Consider the following 27,959-nt stretch of genomic DNA (forward strand, 5'->3'; position numbering starts at 1 on the left):
ATATGGCTCACAACGGCTATTCTTGGCGTGATACACCTTCACGTGTTTAGTAAGTAGAATCTGGGCTTCAGTCGTAGTACAGCAGTGTCTCTTGCCAACATACAAGGAACAGATCTACAAGGCAAGATCCATCTGCTGTTGACAGAAGCTTGTAGATCTGCTCTTAAGTTGTGGGCAAGCAACGCCACTGTAACCTCCAGTGGTGGAAAGTAAATAAGTACAATTTTGAGAGTATTTTCAGTACTTTTATTTTTACTCCACTAGGCCTTCATCTCGGAGGCAAATATTTGACTTTTACTCAACTACAATTAGTGGAAAACTAGTTGCTACAATGCATTACCCACTTAGCCCGAATACATTTCGCCCATTTAAAAATAGCTGATCTACAGCTCACAACGACGCATTCAAAAGGTTTTATACATTTGAAAACTTGTGAAATGGCATATTCTGCATAATGAGAGTACTTTCTACTTGTTTTTTGAGTGGTGCTAGCCACTCTTATACGTGCAATGTGTACAGTCCTTATGTATGTAGTAGGCCTATAGCACCACTCAGTTCAGACGGATCTTTGTACTTTAAGTACATTCTGATACCAATACATTGGTACCTTTACTCGAGTAAATGCTAAATTCCGGACTTTTACTTGTAACAGTATTATGTCTACATTTGTAGTATTGATACTTTTACTTAAGTACAACATTTTCAATAACAACTTCAATTCGATATAATTATTGACTGGCAAAAGTTCCACAACACCCACTCCATGAATTTCACCCCCGGAAGCCTTTTCTAAATATGTTAAAATGTGTTTTTAATTGAACTGTAGGCCTGCACGGGGGGCGGAGGAACTCGCTGGAGCTCTTAAGGCATACTGGCAGCTGGTTAGAATCTGCAGATCCCTCTGACAGCTACCAAAAGTGATTTCTGCCTTTGATGCACTAACGAGCACAGAACGCATTTGACACATAAAAGTTCAAAGGGGGGGGGGGTCATTAATTAAGAGCTCCTGGGAACTTTGACGTGCAGAAAGACCTGCAACCTGCAATGGCCAGCAGGGAAATAAACAAAAATGTGAGTAGTAGGCTACTTCTTCCACCACTGGTGGTGGTTTCTGGTAACGTCAAGACATCATCAACCGGCGTGTGGTGTCGCACCAGGTCACGTGACCATTCCGAGCCCTGTCTACTCCACTCAGTGCTGCTGCTCTGCTGGCCCGACTGAAGCGTGTTAGCAGGTAATAACGACACACAGGGGGGGATAAAACAACAAAACAAAACAAATGTAATTTGTGTTTGTCTTAACTCGTGCTATTTTATGTTAAAGTTTCACGGAGATTAGTCGACTGTGTTGTGTGATTAAACCGTCGCGTCGTTCCTTTTTTTTGTGCAAGGACATAAGACTAGGAGAGGGTCTTTTTTTCTTCAGCAGAGTGTTGTGGTCTGGTTTGTTCCCCCCCGACATAAGTCATGTCTGTCGGTCGGGATGAGGAGGAGGAGGGTGGCTGTTGTTGAGGCCATTTTCACCAGAATATTGACCAAAAAAAGAAGCTGGTTGGTGTTTTGGCATCTTGTTTTCACCGGGTGGGTAGGAGGTGGGACGACATCACAACCAACGTGAAAACTCACATTATCATGTTTTTTATATTATCCCCCAAGCGTAAAACGAGTTGGCCACTTATCCAGCTCTAACGTGACTGTCTTTCTATCGACAAGATTGAGTTAGCACCGTTAGCTTCATCCTCCTCCTCCTCCTCCTCCTCCAGATTCACCCATCTCACCGCCGCATCGACGGCATTGTGCGTCCGCGTTAGCATGCATCGCTAGCAGGCTTATATGTTGACGCCACCCCGACTGACTGTACATTTTGAGGACATTGTGTTGTGTGTTCTTGTCGCCGTGTACAGCGGAGGAGGGGAATTAGCAACATGCTAGCTAAGCTAACATGCTAATGTTGACGCTACATACATGTCTCGCGCCGTGTAACCGAACCCTACTATGCTATGCGTGTATTAACAACATTAGCCTGCTACTACTACTAGCATGCTGCTGCTGGAGCGTTAGCAGCATGCTAATGTTGACGCTAATGCTATAGTAGACGGACGGAGAGGAGGACAAAGAGCTCCCACACAGTCATACAGACACAGTCCCAACAACAACATAGGTGTATACACTGAGAAGAACAGCACGGGGATCGCATTCGTTTTATTATGGCTGGATATTGCGCAACTGTGACCAGGACAGTCGCATTGGTAAAAACAAGCAGTAAGCGAACAATTAATGCCCAGGTTTTAGTTGATGGGTTCAAAGCAAACTGTTGGGGCTGTGTTCATCATTCACACACCGCTTATAACGGTTTATCTACCCGGACAACCAGAGAGCGACTAGTGATTTGAGTACATGTGGGCTGTGGCTGCTGTAGGTTGTTCCCCCTCTCTATTTTACTAACCCGAGTGATTAATAATATTAATCTTATTGAATATATGAAAGCCACCAGTTTGACTCCTTATCATGGTTTTGTGACATTGACGGGCGTCCATGCATATTTATTTTTTGGGGGAAAAAAGGTATGGATGGGCTAAATAATGTCTAGTGTTTTCATCTGAAGCGTTTTTGCTTGCTGTGTTTTTTTGTTTTTTTTGCTTTAGCTTTGTTCAGTCCATCAGCCAATGGCAACAGTGTATTAACAAACGTCATTCATCCACTACTGTGAGCTGCATTGCTATTGTTCTGAGGCATTAAAACCAGTGGGTCAGTGGGGATATCTGCACTTAATAACAATAGCTTTATTCTAGTAATGGCTCCCATCAGCACACTGTGCACATTCCATGTGTAAATACAGGACAATGCATAGATGCCTTTGTAAACGGTATGATACTAGTCAGTGTTCATTTAACTCTTGAGATAGATCTACAAATGAGCCTACGAGAGCACAGGTCCATTTTGGTTACATTTGTACAGTCTCAAGTAGGGATGCACTGATGTATTTATTGGCCACATCGCCGTTATTGGCCAATATCTGTATTGGCAAATAAAACTGCCCAGCCGGGGCGCCTGATGGAGGGGGAACAAGGAACTGGTTGGAAATTGGAATAACGTGTTCCTTCCATGCGCTACGTCCAACCAGGGAACCCCCCCCCCCCCCCCCCTCTTAGGTGAAAACAAGCGGCTTGGACTCCTCATACATTGAAGGAAGTAGCCTCTCCCCATGTTGGCAGAGGGAGTATAGAGCCCAGGATTACATTAGATAATTGACACTGGGTGGAAACAAATGGGTTACAAAATTGTTGGATAAAATGGTGTAAAAAAAAAAAAATATGTATTTCTTTCCCTGGCACAAAAGGGGGAAATAAAAAGAACAAAAATGAAAAACAACATATGTATCAGTATCGGAAGTATTTATAACTTACTACTACTGAACAGTTTGAATATGTGCACTCACTGTGCAGACTACTAGGCCTGTCTCAATTACATAATCGTTTAATTGCAATTATTTTAAAATCACAATTATTTGTCATTGTTTCCAATTTTCAAATATGAAAAAGAAACCAAAATAGCTGATCTACAATTAGTACTTTTAAGCGTGTAGATCAGGTCTTTTTTTACGGTATAACAAATATACAAAGAAAGTTAGTTGGCATATGTAATAAATACATATGTCAGTAATTTCTTTGTACATTTAAGTTATTTGTCATATCTGCCCATGCAATTTCTGATTAGCCTACGTCTACTCTTGCACAATAGGAATATACATTTCCTAGGCAATTTTTTGGTCGATTCTTGAAGGTCTATTGACCAAATATTGGCCTAAATAAATTAAGTTGTCTATTGTGCAAATTGTAGATGCTGTGCGGTTAATTTTATTTAATTCTATACGTGTGCTCCCTGCCTACACATCCATCTCTGAGCTCGTCATCAGGTGTGCATAAGACTTTGTCGTTTCCTGTGTCTTCGAAGCCTAAAAGGCAAACGGAAATGCAATTTCTATTCACATGTTCAATGCCAAAACTACAATTAATCTTTAATCACAGTTATTTGTGCAACAATTTAATCGTCAACTTAAAATGTGTATTGTGTAATCGTGACAGCCCTACAGACTACCCTAACTCATTACATGTGTGTGTATTTATGTCCATGACCAGTAGGATAGAAAAGATACATGGATCTAAAAGATATATTTTTTTCATACTCAGCATAACTTCAGACTACATTGAACTCCAAATGCTGGAAGCATTATTATAGCCGCTATATTTCACAATCAAACAGTGTGGTATGCTCTTTGAGAGGCCCATGGAGAGTAAGAAGACACTGGGTCACTCTCCCCTTTCTTGACCTAGATTTTCCTTAAAGCGGTTACATCACCACCAGGCATATAGTATGCATGTACGTACGCGCGCGTGTGTGTGTGAGTGAGTGGATGAATGAATTAGCGGGGCTCGTAAGGAGGAGTGTAATTTGTTTGCGTAGTTCAAGGAGAGATGTGTCGTGTCTGTTACACACACTGGCCTGTATGTCAGCAGAGGTAATGTGCCAGAACTCCAGATAGCGGCACCACTTTAAGGAATTTATCCATGTGTGGACAAGTTATCCATTTGTTTCTGTTAACTCTTCCTCCTGTCATTTCTTGTTTGTCTTTTTCAGATTTTTTTCTATTTTGTACATACAGAGTTTTGTATATACTGTATATGATGAGCTCACTGGGCGGCGAAAAGGCCCGGGGCTCTCGGGAAAAAGCGCTGCCCACTGCCACACACACCTCACAACCACAGAAACAGATACAGGTGAGAAACTCAACGAATACACACAAACAGTCAGAAATAAGGGATGATTGTCATGTTATGATGATAACCATAACTGTTAGGAGACCATGTGAGGCATGCGTGTAGTAGAAAACACCTGCTTGTAGAATAAATCTGCCTAATCAGCGCCGGATTGCTTCGCTGGGAGTGCACAAGACCTTGCGTGCCTTGGGTAGCACTTTATAGTTGTTCTTGTTTGCCAGTTGCCACACTGTCAGCCTGGCATTCAAAGCTTTTCAAAAATGGCAGAAATACGTTATTAATTTGTAGATAGTCTATTTCTGCTATGACAGTGTGTATACTGTATAGGGCTTAAATGGTTGTTCATTTGCCTAAATTAAACGCTCTAGTAGAAAACATTTAGTTGTTCCTCTCACTTTTATTCATTTTGTTTTGCCATCCACTTAGGCTTGTGTATTGTTTTGTATCACAGGCTACTGCCGAGCAGATCCGACTTGCCCAGATGATTTATGACAAGAGCGATGCAGACTTTGAGGACAAAGTCAACCAGGTGAGGAAGTGGAGAACACTCAACTACATACCAACGTCCTCCCAGGACAGTGAGGACACAAGGCTTATTGTCTGGATACAAAGCTGAGTCAGGGTGTGGGGTTCTTTGCATAGCTATGTGATGGTATGGGTGAGGCTTTGACTGTGTACTGTGGAACACAGATTTGGAGTTACCTTCCACACTTGATGCTTTAATAGTGGGTCACACATTTTGTTTCCTGACATTTTGTTTCCTGTGTGTGTTTGTGTGCTCTGCTCTCTCGCAGCTGATGGAGGTGACGGGGAAGAACCAGGACGAATGCATGGTAGCGCTCCATGACTGCAATGAGGACGTCAACAGAGCCATCAACTTCCTCCTGGAGAGCACCTCGGACACGGTAAGCCTCCATTGTCCTACAATGCTAATGCTATGATTACTTAATGTTTTTCTATCTACAATATGAAGGAGCTTTTATATTATTTAGATGTTCTGAAAACATGTCTTTTGATGGCCAGATAGGGGATAGAAGACGGCTATGGTAACATTATCTGTAAAAAAATAATATAATCTATTTACCTGTGTGCCACAATTTGCACAATTCTAGGTTAGGAGCATAGCTGTTGACTTTAATAATGCAGTACCTGAGAACGGGGAGCATATTCACGTCCATGTCCATGGCAGATGTGTTCTCACACTGGAAATACTGCATAGGAATTATTTGACATGCATAAATCCAGCTACGAAAGCAAAATACCTTTAGTATGATGGATAATAAGCTATACTACCCAATTTTCATTTCTGATCGTTGTCCCAGCGCACTGGTCTCACAGCCGGCTGCATTAAAATAAACAATGTTATTAGTCCAGCCAGAGGACGGACGGCTTGTTATGAACTGTACTAAATGATAAACGTACAGAACTAATGAACTGCTTTGACCACTGATGTATGAACTGCTTACCGCTTTGATCACTGATATAGTGGATATTGATGCTGTAATGTAAGCCCATAACAGGGTGTCTAGTCAGTCTCCCAGGCTTCACCCTTAACCAGAGTGACAATTAAGGGATCAAGTGAAGGATTACATTGTTCATCTGCGTAATGGGGTTGGTAGACTCACTGTGACTTGACAGATGACATGTCTGCACAAGTGACACGTCATCTTTTTACACGATTGACACATTGGTTGGTTATCGCTTCTACTGCATATCCCGACCTGTGGGCTTGTTTTGTGAGGAGCTTATTTTGGACATTGGTGCTTAGAGCGGGAAGGGGATCTGATGTGGTGGTTGAGTGGGAAAGGGAATTGGTCAAGTGGAAATTAACACTCTTCTGCCCACTGGAGTTGCAGTACATTGGATCGGGGTGCGTTGGTGGATGACTGTAGTGCATTTTTAAAATGCATTTTTAAAATGTTATCCAGGCTGCAATTTAGCACAGATCACTCCATGCTATATAAAAGGGTACTTATTGCTGAAACGGCAGATTAAAGGGCAAATATAAATGGAATGCAATAAATGTGCCATGTCACTCTTGCCCTAGTCTCGCGTAGCCAGCCAGACAATCAGAGATCTCTGTCTACTTAAACGTTTGAACTCTAGATTCAATGAATGCGCTAGTGTGCCCGGGGGGAAAAAAACTGTGGTAACAAACATGCTTTGAAAACCAATCCTGATGCCATCCCATATGAAGGACTGGCCCAAAGTCAAGTCATTGCTTCCAGAGTTTTATCGCCTTCAGGCAGAGATCTCTGATTCCCTGGCTACGTGAGACTTCTCTTGCCCCAGTGCCCCCCAGCACTATGCCAGATAGTGGGGAAAATACCATGGTGTCTTTGTGCTTGTTGCACAAGACCAATGTCAGTACTGTATGTCACATTTGGTCACTAAAACAAACATCCAGCAAAAACTTGGGTGCTCAGCTTGGATGTCATGATTGTGTCCTGAGGAAGATCAGCCAGCATAGATGGCAAGCAGTGTCCGGACCTTGCCAGCCAGTCTGTTACCCGTTGTTGTTGTTTTTGGCTTTGTGGAAGTCCCAAAATAGCGAGCTGTGCATCGTTTGCCCTGTAGAGTCACTGCTGTGGCTGTATGTAATCCCGGTAGCAGCGTAATCTGCAGTGATGGTTGAGAACCACAGAAATGTTTGTTATGCCACAGGCATATTGAGAACGTCAGTGGGATGGCATGGCCGTAATAGCTGCTTAATTATTATCAACAACGCTGTGCTATTTCTGTCACATATTGTTTTTCCTTAGCCAAAATTAAAATACATGGAGGTGGTTGAGCATCTGTTGTTGCCTCCACCAAGAAGGAGCTAATGTCATCAACCCTTCTGTCTGTCCATCTGTCGTTCTGTCAGCAGGATAGCTCGAGCAGTTATGAACAAATAAAACAAATGACCAATTCACTTTTTCATACTTACTGGCCAAAAGGTGTGGCACTGAATGTGGCCAGTGGCTGTCACAAAAAATCACATGAACCCACTAATGTCTTTTTTTTTTAAATATTTTTGACTTTTGGAGCAACAGAACAAACTATGCCACCTACATAGATTCAAATCGTTTTCAACTGATGGAGCTTGAATTGAGATTTTCCGTTCTCTCTCTCTCTCTCTCTCTCTCTCTCTCTCTCTCTCTTCCCCCTCCCCCCCTCTCCATCTTGTCTTGCTCTCCCTCCCTGTTTGCTATTCATTGATTTGATTTCTAGACCTCATGGGAGACAGTTGGGAAGAAGAAGCCCTTGGTGAAGGATGGACCATCGGAGAGCAAGGAGAACAAGGAGAACCGGGAGAAAAAAGGAGAGAGGGAGGGAAGCAAGGCCCGTGGCTCCAACAATCGCAGGGGCAAGGGGCCCAGTCGGAGCCGACCAGGTACGATATGCTCAACCCATGAGCTCTGAATCTGTCGCTGATGCAATTGTTTGTTGCTCATTGTAGTTCCTGTTCCTGTTTTGATTTGTGTATACTGTACATGTGTGCTCAGCGCGCCCAGAAGAGAACGGCGTGGAGGTGACACCGGTGGACAGAGGTGCAGAACGAGGCCGGGGCCGGGGCAGAGGAGGACGAGGTGAGACATTTCATTCTTATTGTACCCTGTGGGAGAACCAACACTTGAGTTGTGGTTGACTTTGTGTGTGTGTGTGTGTGTGTGTGTGTGTGTGTGTGTGTAGGATCTGGAGGTCGAGGGAGGGGCAGAGCAGCAGCCGGGACCAGGTTCTCTGCCCAGGGAATGGGGTACGTCAGTGGAACAGAAAGACATGCACTCACCACTGATCCATATTCATCTCTGGATTGATGGTGATATAATAAGTTTAAGCCATCATGATGTCATTTTGCAATCAAAAATCCTGAATTGTTGATTTAACTCTGAAAGTATACAAATGTAACCAAATCGACCCGTTGGGGTCCGTCTTCTCCATTTTGATCTATGAAAATGTGGTATTGTAGATTTTTTTTAACTGTAAAACAATCTCTGTACACTACATCTCATCTCTATTTCCGTTTTGACATTTTCTCCCAGCTTGCTAGCTAACATGGACCTCGCATGTTAAACACATTTATATTGGAATCCCAACTGCTGACATCCAACATATCACACTTTCTCAGAACGTTACTGACATTGTGCACATGCCTCCCAGCATGTGCACTTAAGCCCCTCCAAATTATCCACAATGCCACAACACGCTTGGTCTTCAACCAACCAACATTTTCACATGTCTCCCCCCTTCTCTGCTCCCTCCATTGGCTCCTAGTTACTGGGCGCACAGAGTACAAAACACTGATGTTGGCCTACAAAGCAACCAAAGGTATGGCATCCCCATACCTTCAAAGCTTGATCCAAACCAGGGAAGCTATGCAGATTCACTCCCAATTTCCTGATGTAATCTCTGAATACTCAGCTCGTCAGACTCCACCTTAGACCACAGCACTTGACCTAGCCTTGACAACCATGCAAAAGGTCTTATGCAAAGGTTAAAATGTAAATTTGATCGCATGTTATTTAATATTTACTAGACAGATGCTAGGTTCACTTGTTTACCTGGCATCCTTTTTCTATAGTTTCAATGTACAGATTACTGATGATGCTTGGACCCTAGAAATCCGACAATGATATTTGTTTTTCTGTTCTGCCAATACAGCCCCCGTAGACCACATGGACCACCATACTAGTTCATATCTCATTTGTTAAAGAAACCCACTAACATGCTGTTTATTTAGGAACCGGATTCACTTATTGTTCCATCACATCCGTGCTCCCAGAGCTGTATTTAAGTTCTGTCTCCCACGTGGCCCTGGCATCTCGTGCATGTCTCTGACTCAAACCGTTTGTCTCCGCTCCTCTCCAGCACCTTCAACCCAGCGGACTACAGCACTGCAGAGGGCGGGACGGGGACCACACAAACGGAGGTCTGGGAAACGGATGCCAACAACGGCACAGATGGAACAGGTTGGCACCAGCAGTAAAAGACCAAAGTCTTTATTACTGTGTAGATTCCAACAGATTTGGACGCCTAGTGTATGTGCCAGCGGATTCGAAGGACCCATAATCGGCAGTATGTTCTTATCGAAACCATGCAATGGAGCCAGTACAAACAACGTCTTACATATTGACGTTGTTTGTTGTTGTCAGCCATTGTTTCGACGGCGAGTTGTCAAGTTTATTCATTCATATGTCCCAAACTGGGTACTTCATTTTACAGCTGATAATAAAAGCTCTCAGAGACATTACAAACAGTACAACATACATAACAACAGACATACGTATACATTATCACAAGATACAGATGTTACATTAAATATAAAGTGCAACCAGGCTAGTGCATCGAGTTGTCTGACTACTAACCCTATTAGGAACCCTAACCTCAGTCTTAACCTGGCCACGTAAGTAAAATTTGTTGTATAGCGCAGTTTCACAATGTTTTCACTTCCGCATTCCCTAGTCGGAGTAGTCGCCTACTCACAGTAGGCAGTATGTAGGAAATGTCCATACTGGCGTAATAAGAATATGCTGGTGATTATGGGTTGGCCTACCAGCCATTATGGGCTTGCCTACCAGCATGTGCACTTAAGCCTCTCCAGCTGATCCAAAATGCCGCAGCTCGCTTGGTCTTCAACCAGCCAAAATTCTCACATGTCTCCCCCCTGCTACGCTCCCTCCACTGGCTCCCAGTCGCTGCCCGCACAGAATACAAAACTCTGATGCTGGCATTCAAAGCAACCAAAGGTATGGCTCCCCCATATCTTGCAAGTATGATTGAACCCTACAAACCCTCCCGCGCACTCAGATCAGCCAATGCAGGGAAGCTGGAAGTACCCTCACTAAAAACGCCGGGACAACGCTCCACACGTCCCAAACTCTTCTCCCTTCTGGCTCCAAAACTGTGGAATGCACTTCCCATTGCAGTCAGAACTGCAGCATCACTCCCAATCTTCCGCCGTAGTCTGAAAACCCACCTTTTCAGACTCCATCATGGCCCATAGCACTTACCCTACCCCCTTAGATAGCATTTATGTAGACTTAGATAGCATTTGATACAGACTTATAGCATGTCATGTAACAGCACTATAATTGCATTGTATGTCATAGCACGCCATAGTACATATGTATAGCATAGTAGTATATAGTATATAGTTTATATGTATAGTTTCATTATATAGATATTCCACTGTTACTTTCTTAGCTTACGCATGTTTCATGATAAATGCTTTTATGTGATGTATTCCCATGCTTTTTGTTCTTGCTTATTGTAAATCGCTCTGGATTAAGAGCGTCTGCTAAATGCCTAAATTGTAAATTGTATGGGTTGATAACATTTGAAGCGGGTGTATGTGCTATAAAGCGTGTAAAACATGTTCCCACCTACATATTTATTTGACCTTGGACCATCTCCTGCTTCCGTCCTAGTTCCCTGGAGGAATACTTTGGAAGACTGGTCTGCTGAGGACTGGAGCGAAGACGTCAGTGTGAGTTCAACAAGGGGGTTCGGATTGTTCTATTATAGGCTTGGATAAGAGAACACTGGAGCTCAGCATAGGTGTGTGTTTGTGTGTGAATATGATTGATATGTGTTCTGCAAGAATACTCTTACACTTCCGGCGTGGCTAACATTGCTGCTGTTGAACAGTGGTTCACAAAGCTGTGCTTCTTTTTTTGTTCATGCTTCCCCCCCCCCCCCCCCCCAACTGGAAATTATTACATTATGTCCGTGGTACAATATATATACGGTATAAGATTAATGTTGGACAAAGCGGGCTTCTTATCTCCTTCTCGCATCTTGTGATCTGATCGGTGGGGGTAACTCCGTGGTCAATACCAGAATCGGTCCAATGATGGATTTGTGGGCACAGAATGTGGGATCATAATCTCTGTGAGATAACATGAGATCAAACTGGAAACCACTTGAAGCAGAACAGCTCTCTTTGTTTTTCAGCGAGTGGGGTTTGCTTTATGACGGAAATAATTATAATTAATTATCCATGGAGAGATATGGTTCTCACGCTTTTGTTTGATGGACTTGTTCCTTTAAACACCCGGGAATCTCTTGTCTGGATAACATTGAGCAAGTTATACCCGTATGAGTCGGTGACAAATAAAACCTTGAGAGAGAGAGAGAGAGAGAGAGAGAGAGAGAGAGAGAGATGGCTAGATAGAGATAATTACACATTTTATTTTTAATGGCTGCTAACCGTATTAAAAGTGTGATTTGTTCCTGTGTCTTTTTCAGCTCTCTGAGACCAAAGTGTTCACTTCATCATGTGCGCCTGCTGCTGAGAACCACATCACTCCTGGGCAAAGGTAACAAAGCTCACGATGTGATGCTTTGTGAGTGTGTAGATCAGCCTTTTCCGTATAAAGTCCTTTAAAGAATGCTTGTAACTAGCTTGTACAGTACATTACACAAGGCACGATCTCTCCAGATACTGTGTAGACTAGGTTTGCATGGAAATGAAATTGAAGTCTGAGCCCATCCCATAACTGAGACTTTTCGGACCCTAGTACCTAACTGAGAACGATTGCACTGCCAGATGTGTTACATTTTACAAATCTCCCTATTACAAATGTATGCTTGCTTTGGTTAGTTTGTGGTACATGCCTGACCCTCCTTGCTCTTCCTCAATAGAGACACTTGTTGAGCACACTCTGAGATACTTCTCACAGGCAGAGTTTTACCGTTGTTTTTAATTGTAGGCTATGATCTACTTGGTCTAGACTAGAATTCTAGTCTGCAATTAGCATTGCTGTTGGTCTAGAGTGGATGCAGAAAACGTGTGTACGTTTGTCTGTGTGCAAATTACCGGATACAGTATACAGGCTTTAGATCGGATCTGAGAAAATGAACAGTACACGGGAAGATGGAGTAGGCATCTAGACCGGATCTGAGCACTGAACCTTAGAAACACAACTTAGGCTAGGCTTTCCACGGGTAAGCTGGGTGACACAAGGTTAACTTCACTGAGAGACTGTGAGGCAGATACTAATATATTATTCACAGGACATTTCCTCATAACATTGCACTCAAAACATCGCACTTAGTGACTCATTTATATCTTGTACATCCATCTTTGATTTCTATCTCGTTGTGCGGAGAATCATTTCTGTGTTCTGAGTTTATTTGACTGTGTGTGGTTTCCCCCACCAGCCTGGACCTGGCCTCTTTGCTGCAGAAGCCTGTGGGTGGAGGAAGAGAGACAGCCTCATCCTCCTCCACCTCTCAGGGTCTGGTCTTCACCAACTCCCACCACCATCAGCCGTCGCAGCAAACTCCTCCTAGCCGCAACGGCACGGGCAGCACAAGCTACGCACACGCTGCCCTGGTAAAGACCGTTATTGTCATGCACTGGTGGCGCTTGCTGTTGCTTCAATTCACCCTGGTATTCTCCAGATTCCATCATCTCTTATGACTTGTATAACGTTGCGTCCCTTGTCTGTTTTGTTTCTCCTCCCTTTTCTGTGCTAGTCGTCTGTGCTGGGTGCAGGTTTTGGGGACCTCGGCCAGTCTAAGAGGAGTCAGCCTAATATCGCCGGAGCTCAGATCCTGGAGCAGCTAAAGGGACCCGGCCTGGGCCCTTTGCCCTCGTCCCAGGCCGCCCCTCCTGCCAGCTCCTCCATCAGCAGGCTGTCAGGCCTGGGAGCCTCCTTACCTCCGCCCGCCTCCTCTAGCTGGGACATGAAGACTTCAGAACCCAGCGTCTCTCCTCTGTCTTCACAGTTCAGCCGTATGTGTTTGATTCTCTTTGTGTTTTTACATGAAGCCATTTTTAGGGCTGTCACGATCGTGACATTTTACTCGATTATAAATTGTCATACAAATAATTGCCAATGGGTTTTTCATATATAAAACAAAGTCGCATTTAGAATTTGTAAACAAACATTGCATAGGGTAGATATGACAAATAACTTGAATATACAAAGAAAAGTTCAATGACCTGTACCGTACCAGCAGTCAAAATAAAGAATGTACTAAGGCCAAAACATGCCTTTTTATACTTAATTATATATACTAAATTTCAAAGACTCTGTTTATCTAATACTGTGTCCAGGTGAGTTTAGTCTGCAGCCAGAGCCTTCCCTGGTGCTGAGCCAACTGGTCCAGAGGCACGCTGGACCCTCTCTGCCCCTGGTGCGCCAGCCCAGCCCCCCAACGCAACAACAGCCACTGCAACAACAACGACAACAAACGAGCCCTACGTCAGCCTCCTCTGTCCTCCACGCCGTCACAGCGGCGGTCCACCAGGGTGGCTCTCTGATGGCTGCTGGCAGCAACGCCAAGCCTCCTGCCCCCACCGCAGGGCTGGACCCTCAGGGCAGCAGCACGCAGCAGCAGCAGCAGCAAAGGGCACAGCTCAAAGGCCAGAAACGAAGGATGCCTCCTACGTCTAAGGTAAAGGTCTGACACTGACGCAGACAGTGGCTTTTGACTGAGTGGTTTTCAGTGTGAGGTTTTGGGTAGATGGGAGTCAAAACTGGAAAACAACCTACTGTAGTTAAAACCTGAATTTACTCACAGTAATCAATAAAAGGTCTATTTTATCTCATCTCATCTTATAGGGCCTGTATGTTCCCTTCAATGTGTTTCAATCAGGAGCAGCTGGATCACATGCACTCGCCACCTAGTGGTAAAACAAAGTGGTATAACTGGACTGGTATGATCCGGTATTTGGTTAAATATCGAACCAATTTGACATTTTGTTGTAAGCCAGCTCAGCCCTAGTTACTACTAACTAGGGTAACAGCTAGTTAGCTCTAGCTAGCTCTAGGCTGGTTAGAAGAAAGCACAACCAGGTTTTTAAATGATTCAGGTCATAGTTTATAAATGATTAAGGACACTGCTAATTGGCCTAATCACACAGGCCATGTTTTAGAGTCTTTGTGGGGCTTTATTCTTTTTTTTTCTTTTTCTTTCAACATGAGTGAATATTTTTTTTGCTCATTGGTTTTGTTTCTGGGCACCCTGGGCTTTAGGAGGAGCCCTGAATGCCCCGATTGGGGGAACAATATGTAACTCCAAAACATTGTCCAATCGGTCTGATGGAGCCCTAATATTGATTAAAAAGTGGTAATAAAAGGTACATGGTGATCCCCCCCTCCGTCAGATCCCTTCCACGGCGGTGGAGATGCCCGGCTCCGCTGACATCCCCGGTCTCAACCTCCAGTTCGGAGCGCTGGACTTTGGCTCAGAATCGCCGTTGCCAGATTTCGGCACGACTCCGTCCATGGAGTCCACGCCGGCCCCCGCCCCCCCAGCACCCCCACCTGCACAGGGACCAGGAGGAGTGCAGAGCCAGAACAGCCTGTACTCCAAACCTATCAGGTACTGAACCGTCCAATGATGTCTGTTTCTTTTTCCAAATCACAGAAAGAAATAATGAAAGGACCAATTCCCAGTGCCTCTCTACGAGTGCTCCATCTCTAGTGCTAACCCCCACAATTAGTTATTGGGAGAGTGAAGTTGGCCTCGAGTCTCCAGCGATACCCGGGCCCAACATAATCTTATAATGTTTGTTATAATTGTACAGGCCAAATTATCTTTTTCCTAGGCGCTTGATGTGAACGCTACCTATTTTGACATTTAGGCTCACTCATGTATCACTTGTGTTCCTCCTTTTGTTCCCACAGTGAGTCCCGGGGCAGCCCTCTCTCCGTCCCTCTGTCAGAGCCAGTCTACGCATCTCCCTCGGTGGCCATGCCCAGCCTCACCACTTCCTCACTGGGCACGGCGGGCCCTGCCAACCCCGCCTCCTCTTCCACCACCTCATCCTCTGTCCCCTCCTCACATTTCTCCTCTGTGGGAGTGGGCTATGACGCGGGCATGCCCCCTCACTCGCGGCTGGCGTTCTCGCAGAGCAAAGAGGCCTCCGGGCCAGTCATGGTGAGCATTATATCCACACCAAAAAAACAACAAAAAAACATCATTGAACCAAGCCCTTGTAAAATCACACCAGGCAACTTGTTGTCTGGAGAGCCTTGCCTCAGAAGAGACTTTTGGTCCAAGACGATAACGCGAATACATTTCCTGTTGTATTCTTTCAAAAAGAACAATCCCCCTCTTTAAAATTAAAATCCCCTTCTAATACAGTTTAACAGAAACAACTGCCATATAAATGTGAGCGTTTTATTTTTTTCACTGTTTTGTTGTTTCACTAGAACGGTCTGAATGGACTGAGGACCTCGGCTGCACTAGACTGTAAGTTATCTGACATTTATTTATTTAATGTGAAGTGCCCTGAAAAGCACTATGAATACAATGTCATTTACATTCATACAGTCAAGCAACTGAACTCACTGCTTGTTTCCTGGTACACAAAGTACTGCAGTGCAATCCATACAAAAGAAGTTTTAAAAGGTGTGTGTATATCTCTCTCTCTCTCTCTCTCCACTCATAAGCAGCTTCATCCGCATCCTCCACACCGAAGCCAGAGTCTCCTCCGTCTCTGAGCGCCCCCCCGGTCTCCTCCCACCTGTCCTCTCCTCTGCCTGCACACAGCTCCAGCACACTCTCCAGCCTGGCCGCAGAGCTGCCCTCTGCCAGCCAGCTAAACACACTCAACAGGTGACACACTGACACTCATCACGTTGACCTCCAGCTGAAGGGGAAATGTTGTGGACGTTCCACAGCGAGCTGAGATATGTGTGGGCACTTCTTTATTTACTTGTTGTTTTCCTACAGATTCCGCCGTTTTTGGCAGTTCTGGGCTGTCGTTTTCCACGAAATTCGGCAATATGGTAGAGGTGACATTTAGATCTCCCAAATGACACTCGACCCTGTTAAAATATAGAATGAATTAGCTACTTAACCTATTTCAAATATACCATGGTCCGTAGTGAACAAATAGCCTATGTACAAGCTCACACTGCTGTTTTCTTTTTCCACTATTGAACATTTCAGATTTATAAAAAATAATGACCTAAAAAGTAGGTCATCATTTGTACTTTTGAATACTTCAGTATAGCGGCGCTCACCATGGTGTGTAGGCTAGGTGAAACTGATCATTGAATACTTCAGTATAGCGGCGCTCACCATGGTGTGTAGGCTAGGTGAAACTGATCATTGAATACTTCAGTATAGCGGCGCTCACCATGGTGTGTAGGCTAGGTGAAACTGATCATTGAATACTTCAGTATAGCGGCGCTCACCATGGTGTGTAGGCTAGGCGAAACTGATCATTGAATACTTCAGTATAGCGGCGCTCACCATGGTGTGTAGGCTAGGTGAAACTGATCATTGAATACTTCAGTATAGTGGTGCTCACCATGGTGTGTAGGCTAGGTGAAACTGATCATTGTTGTTTTTATTCCCCCCCCCCCTCCTCTTCCCCTCTACCCACGGCAGCAGTCATTCCTCAGTGTCAGCTATGGGCTCCAGCTCTCTCACTGTAAGTCAATGTCTCTCTGCCACATGTTCTCTCACTGTAAGTCAATGTCTCTCTGCCACACGTTCTCTCACTGTAAGTCAATGTCTCTCTGCCACATGTTCTCTCACTGCAAGTCAATGTCTCTCTGCCACATGTTCTCTCACTGTAAGTCAATGTCTCTGCCACATGTTCTCTCTCACTGCAAGTCAATGTCTCTCTGCCACACGTTCTCTCACTGTAAGTCAATGTCTCTCTGCCACACGTGCTCTCACTGTAAGTCAATGTCTCTCTGCCACACGTGCTCTCACTGTAAGTCAATGTCTCTCTGCCACATGTTCTCTCTCACTGCAGACGCGCAAAGTCACACACTATAACATTTGAACAAAAAGCTATTTTGCATGAGCCCCGCTAGGGCTGGCCGATATTACTCCCAATCAACAATCATCAATAATTCAACTTATGCCTCGATTACGATTAATGAACGATTATATATTTTTTACATTGTGAAAATAGCCAATCTACTGTACAAGCTCATGTAGTGAACATGATGTGAACTGCTATCTTGGCTATTTTGTAGTGGTACAATCGGACTAATCGATTTAATCAAAAATATAAAAAAAATGATCCTAAGAATTTCTTAGTGTTGATTCATTGAACAATTTCTATATTAAAAAAAGAATTGCTCATTGAAGAAACCTTAGTGTTCCAAATGTTGGTTTTGATATGTTTTCTGGTTAACCCCTTTTGGTGTTAGCTATTGAAAAATAGCAGATCTCCAAGCTCATAGAGTGCCACAGAGTGGCGCGCTACGAGCTTGTAGGTCTGCTATTTTGGAAAAATCAAAGAACGACTGACATAGAAACATAGCTTTTTCAGAAAACTGTCAGGATGTAGAAGACATTTTTAGAATCTGATCTCAGGTCAAAATGGGTTAATTTCCACTTTTGTCCCCACAGTACACCAGTGTGGAGAGCTCTCTGGCGCCCTCATCCGCCTCGTACACCTCGTCACAGCAACAACAACAACAACAACAACAACAAGCCTCCGCGCCCCCATCGCACCACCACTCCTCCCACAGCAGCAGCAGTAGCATCAGCCACCTGGCTAACATGGCCAACATGACCAACATGACCCACAGCATGAACCACAACGTGGCCCATAACATGGCCCACAGCATGGGGGTCAACATGAGCAGTGCAATCAGCAGCATGTCTGGGACCAGTGGACTCCACTCTGCTGCAGCCAGCAGTACAGCGCTGGGGCTCGGCTCCAATGGAGCTACCGCCAACAACCACCTCTCTGCGCCCAGGACCACACAGCTAATGTCAAACTCCACCAGTACGTATATGCACGCACGCACGAAACACCACACAGACTGACGGTACGTTTTAACAGCGGGCGACAGCCTGGCGTATTTTACCGAAGTGCGTTATTTGTCTATGGGAGCCGGCAACTACTGGCGATAGCAGGCGAAGAGGTGATAGTCGAAAAGTGGGCTGGAGGAACGTTGCCCGAACAGATGAAAATATTGTATCTTTTGGACAACATCGTTGTGTTGCTTTGTTTACCCTGCACAAATGGCAGCGTTCCTGCTGCCATTTGTGGAGGCTAAACAAAGCAACACTTTTGAGGCCTCTACGCCCTATCGCCTCTACGCCCTATCGCCTCTACGCCTATCGCCTCTACGCCCTATCGCCTCTACGCCCTAATGCCTCTACGCCCTAATGCCTCTACGCCCTAATGCCTCTTCGACCACTAGGATATTTTTATCACCCAGAGTCGCCGCTGTTAAAACGTAGGGTTACACAGTCACACTCGCTCTCACCCAGGACCAAATGGCTACTGTCATCCTCCACCAGTACATGTACACACACAGTCACAGTCTCACCCAGGACCACACAGCTACTCTCACTGGTCACAGGGCAACAAGTTGCGTTTTCTTTTTTTTTATGACCAGCTTGGAATTTCAAACTAAAGACTGTTCGTTTATTAGTTCAACATGCCGAGCCATTTGAATTTACAAATGACATGGCGGTGTTTGATTGGTGGTTGTGTCGTCTCTGTGGTGACAGGTAAAGCTCCTCCCAACCTGTCCCAGGGCGTCCCTCCTCTCTTGCCCAACCAGTACATCATGGGACCAGGGGGCTTGCTGCCTGCATATCCAGTAAGTATCTATGAGGAGACTGGAGCACCTTGTTTGTCCTCTTAACCCACTAAGACCTGGAATGCAACTATGTCACCTTAGCTTTTAACCACTTAGATTATTTTAAACTTTAGCTGTTGGACAAATAGCAGATCTATAAGCTCATAGTGTGGCACTAGGTAACACGCTACAAGCTTGTAGATATATATTATTTTAAATTGTGAAAACGTGTGCAAATCTTTTAATATTGTTCACTGCAAACGTTTTTAACTCGTATCTTTGCTTCTGGGGGGGGGGCGGATGAACAACATATTTTCAGATGGGGCTCGGTGGCCAATATCATATAATTAATGGGGTCCTTGACATGAAAAGGTTTGAGAACCACTGACATAGAAACATAGGTTTTTCGGAAAACCGTTAGAAGACATTTATAGAATCTTGTCTCAATGGTTTAGGGAACATGACGGCAAACACCCACTGAATGCCTTTCAGTCATATCTATTCCAAGTGTTCACAGAATAGAGGCCATTCTATATCTAACACTGAAATGCCTGCTTTAGTGTACTATCAAATCGATGTATTAAGAGTAACAACGCAACACGTAATTCACAGATGACATCCTTAGATATTGTCTGGTAATTATTATCATCTCGTGGGCGATAATATCCTAGTGATCAAGCATATTTTGCACATGACCCTGTGGAATTCGTGCCATACACAAAACTATTCCTGAGTGAACGAGTCATGACTTTTGCTTTTGTTATAAGTCAGTGGTTTTCAACCATTTTCATATCGAGGCCCATTATTTATTGGGAATTTGAGCCACGGACCACCATCTGATGAGATTTAGCCTCAGACCCAAAACTAAAGAATATTTTGTTGTCGTTGAATAATATTCTGTCCAGTATCCATGCTGTATTGATGTTGGTACCATTAGGAGAGACTCTTGAGAGTGTAAAATGAAACCAAATGGACCTGTAAGGGTCCAAGATCTATAATGGTCCACTTGGTTACCAACTCTCCATTTAGCTGGGGACCACCTGGAACCTCAAGGACCCCCGGACCACTGGTTTAAAACCCCTGTTATAAATGGCTTTGTGGTCAGATAAAGACCCAGCCCATCTTTTTTTTTTTCACCATTTCTGTTTGCGGAAATGACCAGAATGACCGTAGCAGTCCTTCTGTGTTTCACAGCAAATCTATGGCTACGAGGACCTTCACATGCTCCAGTCCAGACTGCAAATGGTGAGCCCTTCCTCAAACGCACCGTAGTGACGTTGGATCCTCAATGATGAGCCGTTTGGTTGGATGCTGGACTCTGATCATCTTCTCCCATTCTTTCAGCCCTCTTTGCAGGATTACTATGGAATAACATTCCCCGGGCCCACGGCTCTCTCTGGTAGAGATGGTGGCCTAGCCAACAACCCATACTCAGGTAATCCTCTCCAGTTCTTTTGTTGTCCTGAATGATGCTGTAAATTAATTTGGCTCCACTCTAAGGCTGTCACAATTTTTACATACTAAACTGGGCCTACTCGGGCACCACACAAGTCCAGAATAATGCATGTTGGGAATGGATGCCCCACCCTGCTACTTGTTGTCATACTGGCTGTGGATTGGCCTATTTTTATTATGTAAGAAATAGACTTGCACATTTCAATGCCAATGAATGTCTCTTACGTTGTATGTGTATTCAGCTTATACTGTAATAATGACATAAAAAGACAACTAAACTTTTATGATGTGACAGCCCTACTCCCCTCTTCTCTCTTAGGTGAAGTCACAAAGTTTGGCAGGAATGACTCCACCTCCCCTGCACCCCCCACCAGCCTCTCGGCCGCTCAGAATGCCCAGGGCCAGAACCAAGGCCAGAACCAAGCCCAGCCTCAGCCTCCCCAGGCCCAGCCACAGCCCCAGGGTCAACCGCAGCACCACAGCAGTCAGCAGGCCTTCCTGCCTCCAGGCTACAGCTACACAGGCCTGCCCTACTACCCCGGTGCTGTGCCCAACGCTGCTGCCTTCCAGTATGGCCATACCATGTTCGTACCTCCCGGGGGGCCGGGGCCCGCCTCCGCCAAGCAGCACAGCATGGGCCTGGGTCTGGGAAACCCCTCAGCCAGCCCCTTCCAACAGCAGACACAGCAGCAGCCCAGCGGCTATGGCCAGCACACCTTCAGCTCAGGTCAGTCTGAGCTGTCACTTGGTGCAAATTAAATGACACATTCAAGTATTCACTGGTGTCTCGTTTTGGATGCACTCTGCACCTAGAATCATGCATGTTGTTTATCAAATCGGTGCCACCACCCTGGAAACACGGCAAGATGCTTCGTCATTTTAAAGACTCCAGAAATGGCACCTTTTAAAATGTCACTTTTCCTATATGCAGATGGAGGATTCATCTGTAGAATAACACTGTTCTCCTGAGCTCTGAATCCCACCTTTTTTGGAGAGCTCTGAATCCCACCTTTTTTGGAGAGCTCTGAATTCCACCTTTCCATTGGATCCTTTAAGATTTCCATCAAATCCAGAATTTCATGAATACCGTCCTCGTATCGTTATGTCAATTCCAACCACCTTGCAAGGGCATATTGAACGGCACAAGGCAATTCAACATGCTTTTGACCTGGTTAAATTAACAGCGAGGATTTTACCGTTTATACACTAAATCTTAACCTTGGGGATTTGAATGAATGGTTTTAACTAGAGATGTCCCGATACTGTATCGGGGAAAAAAAATCGGTATCGGCACTTATTTGTCATATCGGGTCATATTGGTATCGGCAAATATGCCAGTCTAACCACCGATCCGACACAGGGGTAAGGGGTTGACAAGTAAATAAAATGTTTGGGGCATGTGGAGTATACTTTGGAGTTGCCCAAACAGCAAGTGCACATTTTAGTGAGGAGTCTGCTATAAAACACAACACGAGATCACAACACTGGTATCGGCTAACTCATCGGGATCGGATCGTAGACGAATTTTTTTTATCTGGACATTCCTAGTTTTAACATGGTTTTAACTAACATTTAGTATAATCATTATTTGTATTATTCACTAGGTATTGTAAATAAAGAGTTGTGTGTGAATGTCTTGCTATCCCAGGGTACGAGGAGCTGAGCGCGGGGCCTACAGGAGTGGACTACACTAAAGGCTACAGTAACTCCTCACAGGCACAGGCCAAATCTGCTGCTACTGGCCCTGGGAAAGGTACTGGTCCCTCTTCTCAAACATCACTGTCCCATAGCGTGGTACTGGTCCCTCTTCTCAAACATCACTGTCCCATAGCGTGGTACCTGGTCCCTCTTCTCAAACATCACTGTCCCATAGCGTGGTACTGGTCCCTCTTCTCAACCATCACTGTCCCATAGCGTGGTACTGGTCCCTCTTCTCAAACATCACTGTCCCATAGCGTGGTACTGGTCCCTCTTCTCAAACATCACTGTCCCATAGCGTGGTACCTGGTCCCTCTTCTCAAACATCACTGTCCCATAGCGTGGTACTGGTCCCTCTTCTCAAACATCACTGTCCCATAGCGTGGTACCTGGTCCCTCTTCTCAAACATCACTGTCCCATAGCGTGGTACTGGTCCCTCTTCTCAAACATCACTGTCCCATAGCGTGGTACCTGGTCCCTCTTCTCAAACATCATTGTCCTATAGCGTGGTACTGGTCCCTCTTCTCAAACATCACTGTCCCATAGCGTGGTACTGGTCCCTCTTCTCAAACATCACTGTCCCATAGCGTGGTACTGGTCCCTCTTCTCAAACATCATTGTCCCATAGCGTGGTACTGGTCCCTCTTCTCAAACATCACTGTCCCATAGCGTGGTACTGGTCCCTCTTCTCAACCATCACTGTCCCATAGCGTGGTACCTAAATGTTAAATGGTGCATTTATATAGCGCCTTTATCCAAGGCGCTTTACATAGATTGTGCATTACATTCACCCATTCACACACACATTCATACACCGATTGCGGCGGAAGCCATGCAAGGTATCAACCAGCACATCGGGAGCAATTTGGGGTTCAGTGTCTTGCCCAAGGACACTTCTACATGTAGACGGGAGCAGCCGGGATTCGAACCGCCGATCATTGGACGACCTGCTCTACCACTTGAGCCACAGTCGCCCTGGTCCCTCTTCTCAAACATCACTGTCCCATAGTGTGGCTGTCGGGCAGAAACCTTATCTCCATATTTCAACTATTTTTCCCCACCCGTCACTTCATGCCCTACTTCGTCATAAAAGCGTGTCGAGCTAAAGTTGTGAAAATGACAAGCTCAGTGTGAGCTTGCAGATCTGCCATTTTCACCATTTCAGATAATGTTTTGGATAAATAAGGGTTTACAAGCCAAGGACATACAGGGTTTCCACCCGACAGTGAGGATATAAGAGACCTCCCATGTACTAACACTGGCTCCGTCCTGCTCTCAGGTGTGTCGGTGACCTCCAGTAACTCCGGTGTGCCAGACATCAGTGGAAGTGTTTACAATAAGACCCAGGTGAGGCATTAATTCGTTAACACATATAGGCCTGATATACATATGCTATTGTCTGTCGACAATTTGATTCACCCGTAGATGGAGGCAGAAACGGCTAAGTCTATAAAGGTAATTTATTGAACATACGTGCATAAAAGCAAGAAAGGATTGCCATACAAAGCAATCGATGAACGTACAAAAGTAGAGCGCATGGTCCCTGAAGTTAGTCAGGCTGTTGGCTAACTACAACACAGTTCCCCTCCTTCTATCCCATTCTGACCTGAGATCAGATTCTAAAAATGTCTTCTAACATCCTGACAGTTTTCTGAAAAAGCTGTTTCTATGTCAGTCGTTCTTCGATTTTTCTAAAATAGCAGACCTACAAGCTCGTAGCGTCACTCGGTGGCGCGCTATGAGCTTGTAGATCTGCTATTTTTCAATACCTAAAGTGTGACATAATGGTCACCAAAAGGGGTTTCCGCCCAGAATGGGTTAACACATTTTACTATTCGAGTTACAAATATAAATATTATACTATAGATGATGTTAAAGGACCATCTCAACGTTATTTTATTGTGCAAATTGATTTGCTAAGTATAGACAAAAACATTAGTCCCTCCCTTGAGAAAAGATTGTATTCCAAACAAAAAAATTAATGTCAATGATTTATTCATGGTAAGAGAATTTGAAGGTGGATTTATCACCTGAAAGTCTGAAATCGATTGGGTGAATCTGAGAAAAATATATAATGGTAGTAATGTAACTGCAGTAACGTAGATACATTCCACAGTGACTTGTAATCAATGCGCCAAAGATGCAATATCACTCATAGTCCATTTTAATGTTCCTAACACTGCCACCCAGTGGCGCGCTACGTACGTACGCTTGTAGGTCTGCTATTTTTGAAAAATCGAAGAACGACTGACATAGAAACATAGCTTTTTCAGAAAACTGTCATTGTTTTTTAATCTGATCTCAGGTCAAAATGGGCTAATAATTCAGTCATTTGTCATCAGTCTGATGTCAGTTCTGTCCTCCTGTCCTCCACAGTCCTTTGATAAGCAGGGTTTCCATGCGGGGACCCCACCTCCCTTCAGCCTGCCCTCAGCGCTGGGTGGCCCTGGACCCCTCAACCCTGGAGGAGCTCCAGGGGGCTACGCCCCCGCCCCCTTCCTCCACATCCTGCCTCACCAGCAACCACACTCACAGCTGCTGCACCACCACCTGGCCCAGGATGGACAGGTACTAGTGTGCGCGCACACACACACACGCACACAGAGGGACCTTCTTTTTTCCCCCCAGGCTGTAGGCTTTGGGTTAAAATGACCATGTTCCACTCCTCAGGCTGATCTACAAGCTCATTCTACTGGCACTTTTGTGGACATTTGAGTCCTCACAAATACTGTATAGTAATATAAGTGCACAGTGCACACAATAATCTTTACTTGTTTGCAAAACAGCATGTGCTTTAGTGGTTAATGAATGTCGTACACGGTGGTGGTGGTGGTACAGAAGAAGAACATGCTCTGCAGTAGGGCTTTAAGCAACTAGTCGACTATTCAACTAGTCGACTAGTAAATACACTAGTCCACCTTGTTGGTACTAGTTGACTAGTTGATATTATTATTATTTTCCTGTATTTGTAGGCCTCAAGATCAGCTAGATTATAGGTAGTCACCAATGTACACCTATTGTATTATAATGTTTTACATAATAGGTAGGCCTAGTAAACTAGGCAACTAGTAAAGATCAGTAGAAGTGAAAGCCCTACTCTGCAGAAACACAGGCTTTGATATGATATGATATAGTACTTTATTGTCAGTTTGCACTGAAATTGGTTTTGCGACCCATAGTACAGCAGATATGAACGATCTTTCACTTGGTGATACAAGCGTGAAATTTGGCATGAACATGCCTCTGGGTCACCTCTTTAACTTTTTTAACCGAGCCAACGAAAAATCCAATATGGCGGTCATTTTTCAAGATGGCCGCCAAATAAAAAAGGCCTTTTGTGGCGGTTCTGGACAACCATGGGTGCGGCCGACTCGAGACCGGGCACTGCACAAAAAATATATATAATTTTTTTTTAAATAAATAAATAAATCTATCTATCTATTTATAATGGTGAAATTTTTCCTAAAATTTGTAAGAAATGTAGACATAGGCTAACATTTAGATGTGGCGGCCATCTTGAAATAGCACCGCCATATTGGATTCTTGGATGGCTCGGTTAAAAAAGTGAAAGACGTGACCTAGAGGCATGTTCATGCCAAATTTCACGCTTGTATCACCAAGCGAACAACCGTTCAAATTCGACACACACGTTCCACACACCCACAGGGAGTGCAGTGCCTGGTCTCGAGTCGGCCGCACCCATGGTTGTCCAGAACCGCCACAAAAGGCCTTTTTTATTTGGTGGCCATCTTGAAAAATGACCGCCATATTGGATTTTGACTTGGTTAAAAAAGTTAAAGAGGTGACCCAGAGGCATGTTCATGCCAAATTTCACGCTTGTATCACCAAGTGAAAGGTTCTCTCACAATATGGCTGTTAGCCGCTGTACTAGCGGCCTTGTATGCATACATACATTTGACATAACACAGGACATTTTTTTTTAAATACAGTTACATACATAAAAACATAAGGGCAGAGAGCAATGTCCATGTTTCAGATCTAAAACATGGTGCCTTGCTAACGTTGACAGTTTGTGCGTGTCCAGGGCGGTCCGAGCCAACGAGGCCAGTCCAGCAGCATGCAGCAGAAGACCCAGGTCAACAAGTCCAGCTATGGCAACTCTCCCTACTGGGCTAACTGAGGTGGCAAGGTGCTCCGTTGAGGTGTGTGTGCGCGTGCGTGCGAAAGGATGCCCATACTCACACACACACACATACACACACACGCATACCACACCTGCCCCATCTGACTGACCAGACCTTTGAGGGACAAACCATTTTACAGCACCAAGCTATAACACACACTACCCCCACCCCCTTTGCTCTATATATCCCCCCCCCCCTTTTCAAATTTATGGCTGTTGTATGTAAAATATATTTATGTATGTATTTATACAGTATATATGTATTGGTAGGACATGAAATGTGGTTTTCTGCATTTGTTTTTTTATTTTGAAGGATGTTTTATTTCAGAATGCTAAATCATGGAGAATTAATGAAGTTTGATGGTGAATATACTTGAACACGAACAAGCATCATGATGTGACGTCGATAACTTTTTTTGTTTTTGTATGCATACATGAACCCTGAGAATGATGTTCATAAAGGCTGCGCATCATTTTCAAGGCAAAGCCTTTTTTTGTTTTTTAATTTTTAGGAATAAACATTTTGTAACTTTGGTCTCCCCCATCTGTGAATTCTTATATTGAGGGTGACTTGAGTTTATAGCTTGACTGTTTCTTTTTGCCCCACATCCCTCCATGTGTCTCCCACATTAATATTTGGCTGCAATGATCAGCCAGGCCTTGGATTTGATGTCATTTTAACATTGGTTTAATCCTCGTTGTCCTGCAAATTAAAAAGTTCTGAACAGTTCTGGTTGGTCTTTCTTTGTTATCACATTCAGGACGGGAATCCCTTTTGGTGTTGGAGATCTACAAGCTCATAGCATGGCACTTAGTGCCACGCTGAGCTTGTAGATCTGCTATTTTTGAAGAATTGTGAAAATGTGGCACAAATCTTTGAATATATATATATTCTTTCACAGCAAACATTTTTAACTCAAATGTTTGGGAGGTCCCTGGAACTACATATTTTCAGATGGGGGTAAATTACAGATAATTCTGGGGGTCCTTGACATGTTGAGAACCAATTCAATTCTAAGGGCTTTATTGGCATGAGAAAACATATGTTTACATTGCCAAAGCAGAAAGAACAATACAACAATACAGCAATACAATCAAAACAAAAATGATGTACATTTGAAGGTCAGAATCTTCACCACTGACATAGAAACTTTTTTTTTTTTCAGAAGACTGTCAGGCTTTAGAAGACATTTTATTTTTTACACCACAGTAGGATGCTCTCACTCAAGCAGCACAAAAGTCTGTTAACTGGATGAGAACGTCTATGCCACACAAATGCAGGTTTTTATAATCTTAGATGGACCACTACCTTAAATATCTGCTCTTTTAGTCATTTTGGGAAATATGCCTGTTTTAGTCGTTTTTGGAAAACATGCCCACATG

General features: G+C 44.3%; 1 protein-coding gene across 4 annotated transcripts; it reads left to right on the forward strand.

Annotated features, from left to right (window-relative positions):
• The first annotated feature begins 1,143 nt into the window (after positions 1-1,143).
• Positions 1,144-27,306, forward strand: ubap2a (ubiquitin associated protein 2a). Of its 4 annotated transcripts, XM_083771531.1 has the most exons (28): positions 1,144-1,234; positions 4,638-4,777; positions 5,229-5,306; positions 5,572-5,682; positions 7,991-8,153; positions 8,266-8,349; positions 8,453-8,516; positions 9,035-9,088; positions 9,629-9,729; positions 11,188-11,246; positions 12,008-12,078; positions 12,923-13,097; positions 13,241-13,499; positions 13,824-14,164; positions 14,877-15,094; positions 15,400-15,652; positions 15,928-15,967; positions 16,168-16,333; positions 17,105-17,156; positions 18,092-18,473; positions 19,208-19,299; positions 20,473-20,523; positions 20,623-20,713; positions 21,029-21,460; positions 22,382-22,486; positions 23,712-23,779; positions 24,809-25,000; positions 26,463-27,306. In XM_083771531.1, the coding sequence occupies exons 2-28, from the start codon at positions 4,682-4,684 to the stop codon at positions 26,571-26,573; spliced, it is 3,909 nt and encodes a 1,302-aa protein (XP_083627657.1). In that variant the 5' UTR covers positions 1,144-1,234; positions 4,638-4,681; the 3' UTR covers positions 26,574-27,306. The 4 variants fall into 4 exon arrangements, with proteins under 4 accessions (XP_083627657.1, XP_083627658.1, XP_083627659.1 ...); XM_083771532.1 differs by lacking the exon at positions 9,035-9,088; XM_083771533.1 differs by lacking the exon at positions 9,035-9,088 and having other exon boundaries at positions 16,171-16,333.
• The last annotated feature ends 653 nt before the right edge of the window (positions 27,307-27,959 follow it).

Source organism: Protomyctophum parallelum (genome assembly GCF_964188405.1).
Source record: "Protomyctophum parallelum genome assembly, chromosome: 8".
Taxonomy (NCBI): Eukaryota; Metazoa; Chordata; class Actinopteri; order Myctophiformes; family Myctophidae; genus Protomyctophum; species Protomyctophum parallelum.

Coding starts and splice junctions, on each gene's coding strand:
- ubap2a (XM_083771531.1), top strand. CDS start 4,682: ATGATGAGCTCACTGGGCGGCGAAAAGGCCCGGGGCTCTCGGGAAAAA. Junction 5,307..5,571: donor TTGAGGACAAAGTCAACCAG/GTGAGGAAGTGG, acceptor GCTCTCTCGCAG/CTGATGGAGGTGACGGGGAA. Junction 12,079..12,922: donor CACATCACTCCTGGGCAAAG/GTAACAAAGCTC, acceptor TTCCCCCACCAG/CCTGGACCTGGCCTCTTTGC.